Source organism: Pygocentrus nattereri, chromosome 29 (genome assembly GCF_015220715.1).
Source record: "Pygocentrus nattereri isolate fPygNat1 chromosome 29, fPygNat1.pri, whole genome shotgun sequence".
Classification (NCBI taxonomy): Eukaryota; Metazoa; Chordata; class Actinopteri; order Characiformes; family Serrasalmidae; genus Pygocentrus; species Pygocentrus nattereri.
The window spans coordinates 4,494,796-4,510,631 of record NC_051239.1 but is presented as its reverse complement, the minus strand read 5'-3'; the positions used below and the strand labels follow the sequence as shown (position 1 = coordinate 4,510,631).

Sequence of the window (15,836 nt, the reverse complement as noted above, 5' to 3'; positions counted from 1 at the left end):
AACCGGTAACCAGTGGAGCTCAATGAGCAGTGGGGTGACATGCGCCCGTTTTGGTTGGTTAAAGACCAGACGCGCTGCAGCGTTCTGAACCATCTTCAGTGGTTTTACAACACAGGCCGGGAGGCCCGTCAGTATGGCATTGCAGTAGTCGAGGCGTGAGATGACCACTGCTTGTACCAAGAGTTGGGTGGCTTGTTGTGTTAGAAACGGCCGTATCTGTCTGATGTTGTACAGCGCAAAGCGGCAGGACCGAGCCACCGAGGCAACATGGTGCGTGAGAGTGAAAGTGTGGCATGAGAACGTGAGATTAGATCAAATTGCGTGAGTGTCTTGGCCAACATGTGGGTCCAGGCACTGTTTTCAACCTCTGCTCCAGATGGATCATTCATAATAATCTCTTGTGTTTGCACTGACCTGGAAATTTCTTCTTGTAGATGTAGTAGATGAAACCAGCAGATGAGAAGATGAGCCCCAACACTAGCCCTGAAGTTCCAAGAGCAATCTTGTTCCACTCAAACTCAGAAAGAGTGGAAACTTCTGTGGAATTTCACAAGTAGTCCGGGTTTCAGTAAAGTTAAGTACTTTCATATTATATTAGAATCAAATCGATCACCAGCAGCATGGAGCCACCTAATGTGACCTCAAATTGTGCTAATTCGTGATTGATTTTTAAGATTCTATAAACAATGTGTGTTCATTCTCACCCCAGTCAATGATGATGGGCTTCTTGGAGCTGGCGTGCTCCACCACACAGGAGATCTTCTCTCCAGATGTGGGCGTGTACTCCAGGTGGGAGTGGACCTGGTAGTACCAGTCTCCGTCAGCCATCTCCTCAGTGGAAATCATATTAGTGGTCACCTTTTGACCGTCTCTCAGCCAGTACACATCTATGGCTGGGGGGTAGAAGTTGAATGCGCTGCACATCATCATGGCAGGAGGACCACCACTGGCCTCCTGTTGAAACCTGAGCCGAATCTTGGGACGCACTACAAAAAAAGAGGAGATGCTGTTTATATGCGTATAAAATTATTTTTTAAATTAGCGAATCGTTAATTTAAATGATAAAACTTTAAGAAATACTCAAGCCTACTAATGACAGGAACATTAGCCTAAAATAACAAATATCAGTATTCATAGATTTAATCATAACCATATCTACATCAGTGGATACATTAATAATTAAATCATGTTTATTATATTTATTATATCAGCTGCAGTTTAAAACATGATTCACCGTTTTAAAAAATTGTAAGCAATAGAACCTGAGAGGTCGTGTGTCATCATGAAATAACGTCACGGCTGTGATTTGGTGGCTGTAGATCATCACAGCCATGATGTTATAGTGATAACTCACTCCTCAAGTGTTCGGCTGCTTTAATACAGCAGGTAAATAAATACAGTAAGAAATGAATAAACTGGCCATGAACGCGGCGTTTAATGTGTTTTAATGTTCAGTTCCTTCCTCCTAATTATAGCTCCTTAACGAGCAGCTTGTTGCTACGTCAGAGTAACGAGCTCCGCCCACTCGCTGCACAGCCGGCAGTTCGTTCTCCAGCTCCTTACACTAAATTCCCAAACTGTCACCACTGAGCATCTTTTTAGTTGGCAGCCGTGACAGAAGAACAGCTGAACAACCTGGAATCAGCCAGAAATGAACCCAATACCATTCGCCAAACGTGTAGTCTCATTCAACTACCAGTGATGTGCGGTGTTCCCCAAGGTTTGATTCTCGGGCCACTCTTATTTAATTTATATATGCTTCCTTTTAGCCAAGTCCTAGAAGACTATCCTAGAAGGCTATACAGAAGATACTGAGATTTTCTTGGCCCAGACAAGTCCCCTTGACTCACTTTGTAAGTACCTCATTAACTGGTTAGGACAAGACATTCTGCAGTTGAATAAAGATAAAACAGAGCTTATTTTATTCAGGAAAAGCAATGAGAGACACAGTCTACCTGCCTATCTGGATTCGAGAGGCCTTTGGTTTTGTCTATTTGTGCCAATCTAATTACTGTTTAGAGGCTGACCACTAATTACCAATGACTTACCTTTTTCATTAGCAATACAGGTTGGCGTTAAGCCTGTTTCACAAAGCAGGATTACTTGGTAATATCCCAGCTAACTGCCCAGGTTGAAGTGTGCCTGACCTTTCTCAACATGCTGCGTATCTAACCTGTTCCTGGGTGTAAACAACTACTGGACTTTCTTTTTCCTTTTGTTGAAAAATAAGCTGCTGGGCTCCTCATGTTTCACGCAACTGTCTCACTCTTACTTTGGCATCATGTTTCACGCTAAGTCACAACACATAGGGACAGTGTGTCTTGGTTTCAGTCAGGACCAGAATACATGAATTAGACCCCAGACAGTTTGCAGTTTCTTTTGAAATCAGTGGGTCCTGAGCTCGTAACTCGTTATGGAGCCTAATCTCAACAAAAACAGTTTAAAGTAATTGTGTCTGGACATCAGCTGATATAACAGATGACATGGCATGCATGTAAGATAAATCAACATTGCTTACATAGAAAGGTGTGGGAGATAAGACCATTGGCAAAGCTCTTCAGGGCAATTAAACTGAGAGAGGTAATCAGAAAGAGAGAGGTCAGCGGCAGAAATGTGATCACATCACCAAAACAGAGAGAAATGAATGGACACAGTAGGTGATGACATGTGGAAGTGGTCATTCAAAACGTCTCTCACCAATGGTGAACATGCATGCATACGTCTTCTAAGCCTCTTCTCCTTCTAGGTCGCTGGAGCCTATTCCAGCAGTCATTGGGCGAAATGCAGCATAGACTCTGGACAGGTTGCCAGTCCATCACAAGGCAGACAGACAGATACATTCACTCACACCTCGGGGCAATTTAGCATGTCTAAACCACCTGACTGCATGTCTCTGAACCGTGGGAGGAAACCGGAGGAAATCCATGCATTTTATCCGCCCAGAGAGAACGATTATTGAAATCATGGTAAAATTGAAATGACCACTAAGCCAAAGGATCCTGCCTTCTGCCCGATGACAGCTGGAGAAGCTAAATGTACTAGCATGTGCAATACAGGAAACCGAACTGCACTGCTACTCACATAACACTACAGTGGTGTGAGGTTTCGCTGAGTTTAATAAAAGCACTTGTGTCTTTTAAACATATAATTTCATACCGTGCAGGCCATTTGTGCCACTTACCTTTCTTATTGAGGAAATGAGAGTACATTATATTTAGGCCGGGTTTGCAGACTTCGTCCAGCAGAGTTCTGTGAAACTGCAGTGAATTGCCGCTGTTCCGGCGCTCCGCATCCGCCACTCCGAGCTCATTGAAGCCTATAAACTTCCCCACAGAGCTGCTGAACTGCACCGATAGTTCCTTATTAAAATAAACCTTATAGATGTATTCTATGTCGTTCAGATCTTCTGAGCTGCAGGTGCATTCATGTACCATGGAAAAGTAATATCCGTCTGCCAGTGGAGGGGAAGACGCAGGTAGCAATAACAGAAATGTGCAAGAGAAAGAAAGAAATATGAAAGCCATTTAAACAAATCACAATAAAGCCTAAACAGATTAGGTTTTAAGAGTTTTTGGGTACTATTCTAATTATTAGCATTAGCATTAAAATTTGAATACACTCCTGACCACAACATGGGCCAAGCCCCAAATACAGCAGCTTATACTGATGGTGTTTAGCTGGTCAGAGCCCAGATTTAGAGAGAATGTATACATATTATAGAGAATATTCCGTATTACATTAAACACAAACTAGCCTGTCAGTGTTTTTCAGCTGTTTGAAGCCGTCAATGATGAGTGGGTCAATCCTGACCCTTCTTTCAGTAAAAGACTGTCTGTCTGCGAGTTTAAGAAAAGAAAAGAAAAGCTCTTCCATACAAACTTCCTGCATCTATTTATTTAATGACTTGTTGTTAAGCTTAATGCTTTGCTACTTTGGGCTTGGCCCATTGTTTTTGCCCAGGAATGTATAAATAAAAAATGATACAGTTTAATTTAGGGAAAAGTCACAAAATAAGCCCACCCAGATAAAATAAGCAAACATATTTTTATACAGATTCTGTAGTTTTGAGTTTAGGTTATTAAATTTAATTTGTTCAACACAGCCTGTATATTCAATTCAGTAGAAAACAGTTCTAAATGTAAACGTACCTGTTTTTATAGACAGAGTCAGCAGGAGCAGCAGCAGGAGGTTCAGCAACATTTTTCTCGCTCTACATCCAACAACTGAGAGAGTCTAGGAGAGTGAGTTCCAGTTCATAGGGACTCTTCAGTTCAGTGACCAGTCAGAATCTACATATCATTGCATCACATGTTACTAGGCTGCATCAAGACTGCAGTTCAGATTAGATGAGCTAGGAGTTCACCATCTGGGGCATTTCCTCAATTTTTGCATATCTTCTTAAAACCTAGAACCTGAATATGGTACATATACTAGCTGCATTTTATCCTTCATAACTTTAAACCAGTTTCAGGTGCAGACAAGGCACACATATCAGAGCACTCAGCAGACCCGGCCCTCACTATCAATATCAGCATCAGGCTCTAAATATCACCCAAAATTCAGATTATAGCTCTCTGCTTTTAGCCTTCATCTTATAACAAAGGGGTAAAATAGCAACATTATATGCAAATGAGAACACTCAGCATACCCCGCCCTCACTAACCAGCATAGTTACGTCCAGCTGTGGCTAAGCATCAGCCAGTAACGCAGCTCCAAACAAAGCCTGAAATCCATTCGCTACCATTATATTAGCTTTCAGCGTCCATATTAAAACACAGGGTTAAAAGACATGATTCTCATATCAGAACAGTAAACATGCAGCTCAATGTCAAATTAAAACCATTTCTGTAAAGATATTTCAGCTGACACTTTTTTCAAAATCTGTTTAAGCAAAAAATGACAACCTTTTGCAGGTGCTAAGCACATTTTTGATCAACAATTAGCCAAATTTATAAAGATATCAAAACAGTCTTAGCATTTATGCATCAAATAATGACATATCTGAGTAGCCCAGTATCCTGAAAATAGGGACGTATGGTATGTGTGCCTGTCTTGGGGTTCTGAGAGTTAAACTCTACTTTAAAGACTTGTGCATAAAAACCACTGCGGCAGCTTCAGCAGCTGTAAACTCTCTGCTCGCCATTTCACACGAGTCTCCAATGTGGACTGAACAAAGAATGAAGGGTTTCTGGCGTGATGGTCAGTCGTGGTCAGTGATTTCCTGAGTGTCCACTGGTCAGTTTCACACAGAATGTAGACGGACACACGAATCCACCAGTTCCACACGGTGAGAGGCAGATGATGTGTATGTCAGCCCCTCTTCATAGGCTCATAACTCCTTCATGATAAGATGGAATGGAAAGGGCGACGCTACAGATTCAGGAATGTTTGAATCATATTTCTGTGCCATTTTATCGCAAAGACAGATAAACATAAACATTGACAAGCATTGAAGCTCGTCGATCCCAGAGGGTTAAGAAGAGATAAGAGGTATGTACAGTAGCTCAAATGTCTAATGAGGTCTGTGTTTATCTACAGTGATATACAGGCCCAGTTTTCTGTTCTTTAATGTGAATTCCCTTTTTACAATAGCTATCATCGCTGTCGGAACAAAAGCATGTATCTGTATCTGCAAAATGGCAACATTACAGGAGAAGACAAAAAAAACGTCCTACCTTATAATTAAAGTTATTAGAGAAATTATATATTCCAGGCGATTTTGGACCATTTCTGTTGGTATTACACAAATGACCCCAATGGGATTAATGGATATACAAAACATAAGATGTTTCTGTCTTATCTCTGCCACACCAGATGTTATCATAGCACTAACAACATGCCCCCTCCACATAGTTATAATACACTTGTGTGTCCTCATCAGGCCTCCGTATCAACATGGTTTGGCCCCACCCATCACAGCCTCAGTCAGAGCTACACAGAGAAACCAGTAGTCTGACTGTGCCTTGCACAGAGACAGGGATGAATTACTGACCAGGGCATTGTGGCCCATCACAGATTCAGGAGTCAAAGACCACAAGGCACAAGGGAGCTCAAAGACTGGGGACAGTCCACAGCAGAAACAAAAATTTGATATACAAACAGCCTGTGATGTTATAACAACATAATATGTGAAACAAAGATCCCTCAGCCCTCTTGAAGCATGTGAGCGAAATATAACTGTTATAGTTTATTATGCAATCACACACACATTCACACCTAGGGGCAATTTAGCATGTCCAATTATCCTGACTGCATGTATGTGGACTGTGGGAGGAAACCCATGCAGACACTGGGAGACAAATATTTACATTTATGGCATTTGGCTGACGCTCTTATCCAGAGCGACTTCCAATGTGATCATTTTTACACAGGTAGGTGAAGGCAGTGTTAGGAGTCTTGCCCAAGGACTTATTGGTATAGTGTAGCGTGTAATAAGATATATTTTATTTTTGCAAATAATATCAACAAAAACCATATTTAAATAACAATATTTATGGAATAACAATATTTATCGTATTTAAAATTCAAAACTAGCTTTGGTTACATGTCAAATTGTACTGATTATTAAAGAGAGAAAAAAAAAAACATGGGCAGCGGCCTCTGAGCAGTACCCCTAGTGCCCACTGGGGGTCTGCAGACCACACCTTGAAAACCACTGTCGTAGACGTTTAAATAAAGTCTGGTTGTTGTTTGTTGATGCTCGTTGCTTCCACAGTTCAAACATCCCCTGAGAGCAGATCAGAAGGATAGACAATTTATGTAGTTTAGTTCGTGTTCAAGTTTTAGAGAAGAAAGGAACAGAGAATAGCCTTTCCATCACTTACAGTTGCAGTGCAAAGTTGGACTAAGACTACAACATAATAATAATGAATAATATTTTAGGTCATACAGTTTTTAATGAGTAATGCTATATTTTACAAAATATATTATCAAATAAAATTTTTGTACACACGCATTTCTTAAACTGCTTGTTCTTCTGGGTCACAGTGGGAGGCTGGAGCCGACTGCCGGTGTATATATATATATATATATATATATATATATATATATATATATATATATATATATATATATATAATCGTCATCTTATGTCTTATTGCGGAAAGTGCAATAGATGAAAACTTTCATGATTGAAAATAAAGGTTGATTTTAAGGTACATTTCAACATAAGAACCAGATATTTTATGAAGTGTTTTGCACAAGATAAGCACTCCCCCCAGGAAAACCTGGTCACACACACAGTTTCCTCTGATGTTTACAGTCAGAGTCTCATTTGCAGTTGTTTCCTTTGATGAAGAAGAAAGTTCCAACAGCGACTCCCATCATGCCTGCAGCCAGACCCACTCCACAGAATATGGAGAGACCCACATTGGGTAGAGTGACCTCCACATCTGTACAACAAACACACACAAAAATAAAAGCATGAATATTTTACTAATTGCTTGTGGAGGGCGGGGCTGAGGTGTTTCATAAAGGTATCTGGTGAGGTACTAATAGAAGTTTTGTAGTATATGAAACTATCATTATACACATATTATTATCCAATAACAGTTTTTGAGATCTTGACATGGTTCCAGCTCTGGGATGTTCAGCCTGATAGGGAATCAAGTGGTTGTAGATAGCTGTTTGATCTGTCTTATGTTTTTTGTACAATCTTTATTAAATTACTATATATATATGGTATACCAGCTGCTACGACTACTACTACTACTACTAATAATAATAACAACTAACTTCTTCTTCTTTCAGCTGTTCCCTTTAGGGGTCGCCACAGAGGATCATCTGCCTCCATCCTTGCCCTATCCACTGCCTCCTCTACTTTCACACCAACCATCTCCATGTCCACCTTCACTACATCCATAAACCTTCTCTGAGGTCTACCTCTTCTCCTTCTACCCGGCAGCTCCATCTCCAACATTCTATAATAATAATAACAACAACAATATTAATAAAATATTTAATGTCACTACACCTCCTGTTTCCAGCATCTTCAGCTGAACTCACATCTTACTTGGCCTCGACGCATCCAGAGACAAGAATTTCTAATACACAATACAGAATAATTCACCCAATAACGTGTACAGCAGGTATAAATCTCACCCCATGTTCTGGTCAGCGGGCTGTCCAGGGCCGCGTGCTCCACAGTGCAGGTGTAGATGTCGCCCTGCTCTGGAATGAACTTAAGAAAGGAGACCACGTTGAAACTTCCATCTTTGGTTGGATAATATCTGCTGAGACTGACTTCATCCGTCACATTGACGTTGTTCTTGGTCCACGACACTTTAACATGTGGTGGGTAGAATCCAGTGATGTAACAGATGAGGGTGTTTTCAAAGCCCACCTCCAGTTCATCCTTGGAGTAGATGGAGCTTTGTGGAGCATCTATGGATACAGTTATTCAGTTATTGCTCATAATGCAACTTTTAGACTTTAAATAATATGGAAGACTGTCAAAATGACTTTGTGAGACTGTCACGACTGGCACCTCCCAGGCCGGTCCATGTGCATTAGTTTTGGTTTGGCCCATGTGTATTTGTTTTGGTTTTTAGTCCAGCCCCCTTGTTTCATGACTCCACCCCTGATTGTCTCCACCTGTGTTTCCCCCTGTCCCTCGTTTACCCTTATGTATTTAAAGCCTGTGTTTTCCACTGTCTGGTGGCTGGTCTTTGTATTGTTGTCTGATTTGTTTGCATTGTTGTCCTGGATGTACTGTTTGTATTTTTGATAATAGTTTGTCTGTCATGTCTGCTCCCCAATCAATCCGTGTTGGCTCTATGACCCTGGACCGTTTCAATTATGTCCCTAGATTTGCCCATAATAAAAGTCGCTTATCTCTGCATATGCGTCCGTCTCCTCGTTCCTACAGAGACATACAGTGGGGTCCAAATGTCTGAGATCGTCAGTGCTTTTAATTTGCATCACACTTGAATTTATGCTTTAAAATTTACACTTTTTAAAATTACAAATAATATATCTCACTTTCACATTACAATTTAAATTAAATGTAATCAAGCTACTATGAAGTGTGTGTCCTAAACTGAGCAGATACTAAAACTAGACTAAAAGCTGAAGCATTTTGATTTAGCTACCAATATTATAAGTGGTCCAAACAAAGGCTAAATTATGGGGTTTGCATTTTATGAGCATAATCTGTAATAAACCTCAAAAACCTGTCAGGTTAATATGATAGCTGTACTGTTTCTAACCTATACTACATATACTGCATATCTAAACATCCCAAGACGTCAGTTGCTCTAGGTAGCATAGCATCTTGTTAAGTCTATGCCTACAGCTGTTCTGAGGTTGGCTAAGAACGAGTCACTGTAACTGTAACGAGTAACTTTGTCACTGTTTCCACACTGAATCTCATAAAAGTCTTCCGAAACTATCAAGAAGCATCACGGGCACTGGTAGAGAAATGAAGGCTCGAGGCAATGACAGATTTGGCTTAAATTTTAACAGTGAGGTAGAAAAAGTACAGAATCTTTCATTTATCTTCATTTTCTTCTCATGCCTTCTCATTGCTTTGTTTTTTCAAAACTTTTTAAAATGGTTTGTTGTTTATTTCCGCATGTAAGTAAATAAATACATTTAAAAATCCCACATTTTTAATGTAGTCTCAGACTTTTGAAACGCTTGTTTTACTTTTCTTGTGGTGACCATTGTGGTGTGTGTGTTTAACGTGTACTCAATTAAACGTACGCTCCAGCAACTTTACGTAAAAAAAAACTTCACTAAAATGTTCTGATACTGAAATGAGCACAGTGTATAAGCTTGCACAGTAATTTCTTCATAGAACTGCCATCATACATACAAGACAATGAGTGTGTTTACATTCACTTAACAATCCGATAACTCCAGAAAAATTCCGATTTTGTCAGTAGTCCGTTAAATGTGTTTACATGCACTGGAGTAATCAGACAATGAGGAAACTTGTGAGTCAGGCAGTTTTCGGATTTCTACTTTGCAACCAGCCAATAAACTCACAGAAGAAGACGTGACATAGACGCAACTTAAATCTCAAACTTCATGGCTTTTTTTTAACATTGTGCCACTTTACCTAAAATATGAGCATCCATCATCTAAAAGATGAAGAATATTTAAATCCTTCATTTTGTTAAGTATGTAGTCGGTTTTAGTGTCTCTCCAAAAGTGTTTTGCTGCATCTCGGAGCAACACTGCTTGCTTATTTCCGGTACAGCTGTCTGTTTTCACACATGCACAGACTGAGAAATACGAAAGAAATCAGAGTAAGAGTCACAGAGAAATTACTGAGCTAAAATCCAGCTCTCATTATTAGACTTCTTAATCAGATTTCTAGATCTTCTAGACTCTGATCTAAGAAATCAAAATGTGCTGTTCACATGACCATTTTAGTAATCAAATGATAATAAAGATAAGATAATCCTTTATTAGTCCCACAGCGGGGAAATTCACAGACAACTGCAGAAATCTAACTATGATCAGATTATCATGTAAACGCACTCAATCTCATCAGACAAGACTTTCTCTGACAGTCATACGCAAAAGTTTGCGTGCGCCAGAGTCACACGTTTTCTAGATTCTCCAAGGGTAAATAAGTTAACACTGAGAGAACACACTTCTGCACATTTTAATACATAATTATTGTTTATTTGCTGAATTAAACATGTAACCTCTCCAGGTAGATTATAAAAAATGTGGCCGGTGCAAAAGTTACTGCACATTTTGATTTGATCAATTTGAGAAACTCAGCAAGTAAACAGAACTGGTCACTACAGTTAGCAGAAAGCGACATATTTCAGTGTGTTCTCTGAAGATCTGTTAACTTTCACTGGAATGAAAATCAGCATGTGTAATTTGAGCAGGGGTGCCCAAATATTTGCAGAAGACTGTATGTGTATGTGTTTACTACTTTTTGTCCACATAGTTCCATGTCTACACTCTCAGAAATAAAGGTAGTAAACTGTCACTGGGGTGGGGTTCATCTCAGTACCTTTAATCAGGGAACATAACAGAACCATAATGATCTGCTCTAAGCTGGACTGACTCCACACACCCCGCCTCGCCTCCAGGCTTTTATTCTACTGCTCTGTTTTAAAACATTCGGTTATGAAAAGGTACAAATACCATCTTTTCACCTGGAGAAACTGATTTGAGGTTCACAGTCAGACCTTAAAACCACTGTAGAACCTTTGATGGAACATTTACATTGGTTGTACCTCGATGAACGAAAAAAGTACCTGCATAGAACCTATTTCTAACAGTGTATGTTGGGAAAAAGAAAATGTGGAATGTGGTGATGGAGTGTCTTACCTAGCGGTTCAGGATTGCTGTAGTTTTTTGTCCAAATCTTCAAGCTGCTTTTGCAAACTTCCATTCTACCCATACTTGACTCATAAGCTATTGGATAGGAAATGGGCTCTGAAAACCTGGGCAGTGTCATCACTCCTTTCATCTTGCTGAAGTCAATGTGGTACATTTCTTCTTCATTATCTCCATACATGACTTCTCGCTCTGTATCAGAGCACAGGATTAGCCCAACGACCCTGTGCTGAGCTGAGGAAGAGAGGAGAACAGCATGGCAGTGCCTGCATTCAGACATACTGTTTTATTGGTTTAACCCTCATTATCTGGATGCAACACATTCATCTCTTCTCCTTTTCTCTTTCTCAAGTACCAGGACCTTTTGACCCAAACTGCCCCTGCAAACTTCATCCTTGTGGGAATAAGCTTCACTTTTTGGTTGCATGTTATTAGGGTTACCAAGTGTCCCAAATATGGAATAATCCCGTAAAGGAAGCCCTACTGTTCTCCTTCAGCCTATCTGTCACGGTATGTTCCAGGATTCATCAGCAGAGATGGGAACGAGTCATTAAGTTGCAAGGAACAAGCAAGTCTCCAGTCTTGACGCTCAAGTCCCGAGTCAAGTCCCAAGTAAATCCTGAGTCAGTACAGGAGAATCTAAAGTCCCAAGTCATGTGAATGTGCTGTATATCAGATTTATGTCAGGAATTTAATCCAATCACATGAAAATGTGGTTGGTGTAGTGTTATGGGTAACACCTCTGCCTTCTACTCTGCAGACTGGGGTTTAATCCCCCACCTGGATAAACACCCTACACTATACCAATAAGAGTCCTTGGGCAAGACTCCTAACACTGCCTTCGCCTTCCTGTGTAGAATGATCAAATTGTAAGTCACTCTGGATAAGAGTGTCTGCCAAATGCCATAAATGCAATGAAAAGTGACTGTGTAGCCGTCCGCAGTCAAACTCTCTCCATGCTTCTTTTGCTTACAGTCTTGAGTCTTAAGTCTGAGTCATTGGTTTTGAAGTCAAAGTCGAGTCCAGATTTTTTCAAGTCCAGTCTCAAGTCATCAAATTTGAGTCGGATTTGAGTCATATGACTCGAGTCCACACCTTTGCCAAAGATGCAGGTAAAACAAGTGCAGCACTCCCCGCAAGGCTTAATCTGACTTGTTATTCATCAGCTTCATATTCAAATTTGCCGTTCCTCCTTAAATGGCGAAGCAGTATTCCAGTGCCTGACTGCTGCATCATTTAAGATGGAATGGAAAATCTGAAGCAGCCAATTTCATCTTCATCTTTCACCATCGTTTGCTGTCTTTTCTGTAAACTTTGCTCAGCTTGAACATTTCGGCTTCTGTAGTCGTCTAAACTCAAATAAAACTAGCAGTTGTTTTTAGTTTGCTGAGCTACTTTTAGTTAGCTGAGCTAGTTTTTATTTGAATCCTGTGCTCGCAGAGCTCCTAACCATCACAAAAAGTCCTCAAATATCTATTTTTAGTTAAGTTTAATAGTACTTTGAAAATTCTTCTTGTGTGTGGTTGCACTAGTCTTTGTATACACGTTTATGTCGGTCATGGTTATCATGGTAACATGGATTTTGTCTTTTAATTTTAAGGGTAAATAACACACAGCCACACACTACCAACACACTATCATTAAAAGACTGCATTACTGTTACTATCATTTTTGCTGTTCAGTGGTGAAGCAGCCTAATGTAACCTGAGGAATGCAGACTAACTTGTTTAGGACTCCAAAATTAGGACTTGGGACTCGACTTGAGACTCGCCTGTACTAACATGGGACTTAAATCTTGACTTGACTTTCCTGATATGGGACTTGACTCAGGACTCGAGGGTCAAGACTTGAGACTGTAGCCCTGTCCTTTATCTTATTTCTACCCCTACCCCTTGTTTTTGAGTGTCTCCTTGCCCCTTGGAACTGAATAGCAAGGGGTAGTGTTTGAAATCTTCCCTCTGAGATGGGACCCTCATAATAAAAGACCATCACTTCATTAACAGCTACCAGCGCTGCTCTGTAGGCGACCCGGCCCGTCTGCAGGGACAGCAGAGGAGGGGAAAGTTCAGCTCCTCACTGCTGGGCTTTAGTCACATTTAGGGCATCACATGCCTTCAAAGAGGGGGGCAATTATTTATTATCACCGCCCCCTAATTCTTCAGTCATATGAAGCTAAAGTCAGAGATTCTCCAGCTTCTTGTTTCTGATTTTCCCGTTCCACCTTAAATGGTGCAGCAGTTACATTCTGGTGCCTCAGGCGTCAGAACTGCTGGACTATTTAAGGTGGAATGGGAAATTTAGCTGGCTAGCTACTTTATTGCCTGTTACGAGTAAAACGACCACAATATATCATCATAATTTTTAACGAAGAAAATTCTCACATTTGTGGGTTTCTTTGTTCACTTGTGCTCCATCGTGCTGTTTTTTCTCATATCACTCTGTTTGGAGCCTCAGAAAAACCTCTATTTGTAGGACCATGTGGCCCTAACACTACATCCTCTCTATCCCAACAATAATTAGGACACCCTATCCCTAGACGTGAATGCGCAAAACGGAGGGCTAAGGGCTCAGTGGTAGGGGTGAGGGGTGAAATGGGACTGGGCCTTACTTGCTTCTTGCAACTTAGTGACTTGTTCCTACCTCTGATAAGAAGTGAGGGCAGAAGCACTAGAAGAAGCTTCTGGATGCAGCCTAGATCCCCCCCCCTGAAGCAGTCATGCACACATACATGCGCTCCCTCTCTAAATTTCTCTCTCTCTCTCACACACACACACACACACACACACACACACACACACACACACACACACACACACACACATTAGTTTAATCACCATTTAGCTCATATGCACTGTAAATATACTCATGTGTGTTGTTGATTATTCCATTTGTGTCTAATGTGTTAATAAATGTTTCGTTTATTTTCACCAAGTCGTCTGCCTTGATATCAAACACTGGTTCCTGCCAAATAAAAATACACTTATTAAAACTTTCAGAAACCATCAGGCTTCGTTCACCAACCGTTCTTCAGAAGAAATTTCCCATTCATGCTGTTTCTTATTCGGGATTTATTCTTAGGCTCAAGAGGTAATGACCAAAGGTATGAACGGTTCTGCAGTTTAAGAACATATGATGACCCTGGCATAGACTTTATCCTAAGACCTTCCTTTAAAGAAACGTCTGAAGATATTGGTGAATGAGGCACATTGACATTATTAGAGACAGTGAAATTTGATTATACATTATGCATCAAAAGCCCTAAACTCCTCTAAACTTCTGTTTATCTTTATCTGTCTCAGAGCTCTTTACCCCATTACAATAATACACAAGACACCAACTGCAGCCCAGCAGCTCAGTTCACTGTTAAACACTGAAGCAGTTTCTTACTTTTGGCCTCTGTGGAGAGAAAAGCTGCCCAGATGAGAATCAAACACGGCTTCATTTTGGTCACCGCAGGAGCAAAACAAACTCAAACATGAGTGAGAGCTGACTGAATACGATCCCTCTGGTTCCCTCTCTCTCACTGTGACCTCACAGTGAATCATCCAATAGGAATATTGCTTCACTGACACTGCAGTTTCTAGGTAGGTTGAGTTGTTGGCTTGTCAGAGACCTTGATATTCATTTTATTCATATACATCATGCAGGAGACTTTTGGATTAGGGGGTGTCAGGGTTGCATCTATGGGATGGAAGCTGCCACCCCCTCCTCAGACACACCATTTACTACCCCCATTCCACAGCGTGAGGGGTCTCAAAACTCAGGAAATGGTGTAAAAAGTTTGTCTGTTATTTATAGATCATGCGCAGAAGAAATCAAGACACCGATATGTGCACACAAGACCCTTTCCAGCTGGGACCACTCATAACACCACACTGCAGGATTAAGTTGGAGGAGCGAGAGAACCGACGGATACAGTTTGCATTAAGTTTTACCTGAAAAAGTGTTTACTGGATTTAATATCACAGCATCAAAACACCATTACACAGTGATTTGAGACGTTCACACAAGCATATCACTGCTATTGCAAGAAAACCTTGTATGTCTATTTTTGTTGTTTTTTAGTTTTTGACATCATATAAAAAGACCTCTTGTCCTTTACATTGTGTGTCAATTTTCAATTTGGCCTAAAATTACTTGGAAAGACGATAAATCTTATGAGCTATGTAACCATTTTGGAAGGCAAATAAATAGTTACATTGCAACCTCGTGTGTCCATCTTGTTCAAGCTTTCACTTGTTCAGAACTACAATTCCATTCATTTTTAGATTAAAAACGTCTGCAGTTCAAGTAATGATTTGAACAGCCAGCAAATGTCAACTGCATTGAAGCTTTTACTGCTTGCCTGTACACTTATTTGGTTGTAATATAGTCTAATCTAATGTTGCCTGTCACCTCTGGCTTATTACAGTAGGCGCTTGGGCATCGGAACCAGTGAGAAATTTGGTATTTCATTATTCAAACTTGTTATTTACCAAACACAGTTGAAGAGAAGAGATAACTACATATGTTGGTTGCTGTCTGTTGAAGTT

The 15,836-nt window shown here is 40.4% G+C and overlaps 2 protein-coding genes across 2 annotated transcripts in view; both read right to left on the bottom strand.

Annotated features, from left to right (window-relative positions):
* LOC108442521 (H-2 class II histocompatibility antigen, E-S beta chain-like) overlaps positions 1-4,205 on the bottom strand; it is an 8,747-nt gene extending 4,542 nt beyond the window's left edge. Inside the window, exons 1-4 of the mRNA XM_017722599.2 lie at positions 4,149-4,205; positions 3,182-3,451; positions 705-986; positions 415-537 (exon numbers count right to left, since the gene is read on the bottom strand). Of these exons, the coding sequence (XP_017578088.2) occupies positions 415-537; positions 705-986; positions 3,182-3,451; positions 4,149-4,200 (727 nt within the window). The 5' untranslated portion in view covers positions 4,201-4,205. The remainder of the gene's footprint in view (positions 1-414; positions 538-704; positions 987-3,181; positions 3,452-4,148) is intronic.
* A 2,881-nt stretch (positions 4,206-7,086) lies between these two features.
* On the bottom strand, positions 7,087-14,767 carry LOC108442524 (H-2 class II histocompatibility antigen, A-Q alpha chain-like). The gene is made up of 4 exons (XM_017722603.2): positions 14,692-14,767; positions 11,296-11,538; positions 8,101-8,382; positions 7,087-7,391 (listed from the first exon to the last, which is right to left on the bottom strand). Exons 1-4 carry the CDS (start codon positions 14,744-14,746, stop codon positions 7,270-7,272), a joined length of 702 nt encoding a protein of 233 aa, XP_017578092.2. The 5' UTR covers positions 14,747-14,767; the 3' UTR covers positions 7,087-7,269.
* Positions 14,768-15,836: the final 1,069 nt, after the last annotated feature.

Bases quoted from the DNA above. Each gene is read 5' to 3' on its own strand.
- LOC108442524 (XM_017722603.2), bottom strand. From the start codon at position 14,746: ATGAAGCCGTGTTTGATTCTCATCTGGGCAGCTTTTCTCTCCACAGAG. The intron at 11,539-14,691 runs GTAAGAAACTGC...TCTCTTCCTCAG, and splicing joins TCTCTCCACAGAGGCCAAAA to CTCAGCACAGGGTCGTTGGG. The intron at 7,392-8,100 runs GTGAGATTTATA...TTTGTTGTACAG, and splicing joins CCCGCTGACCAGAACATGGG to ATGTGGAGGTCACTCTACCC.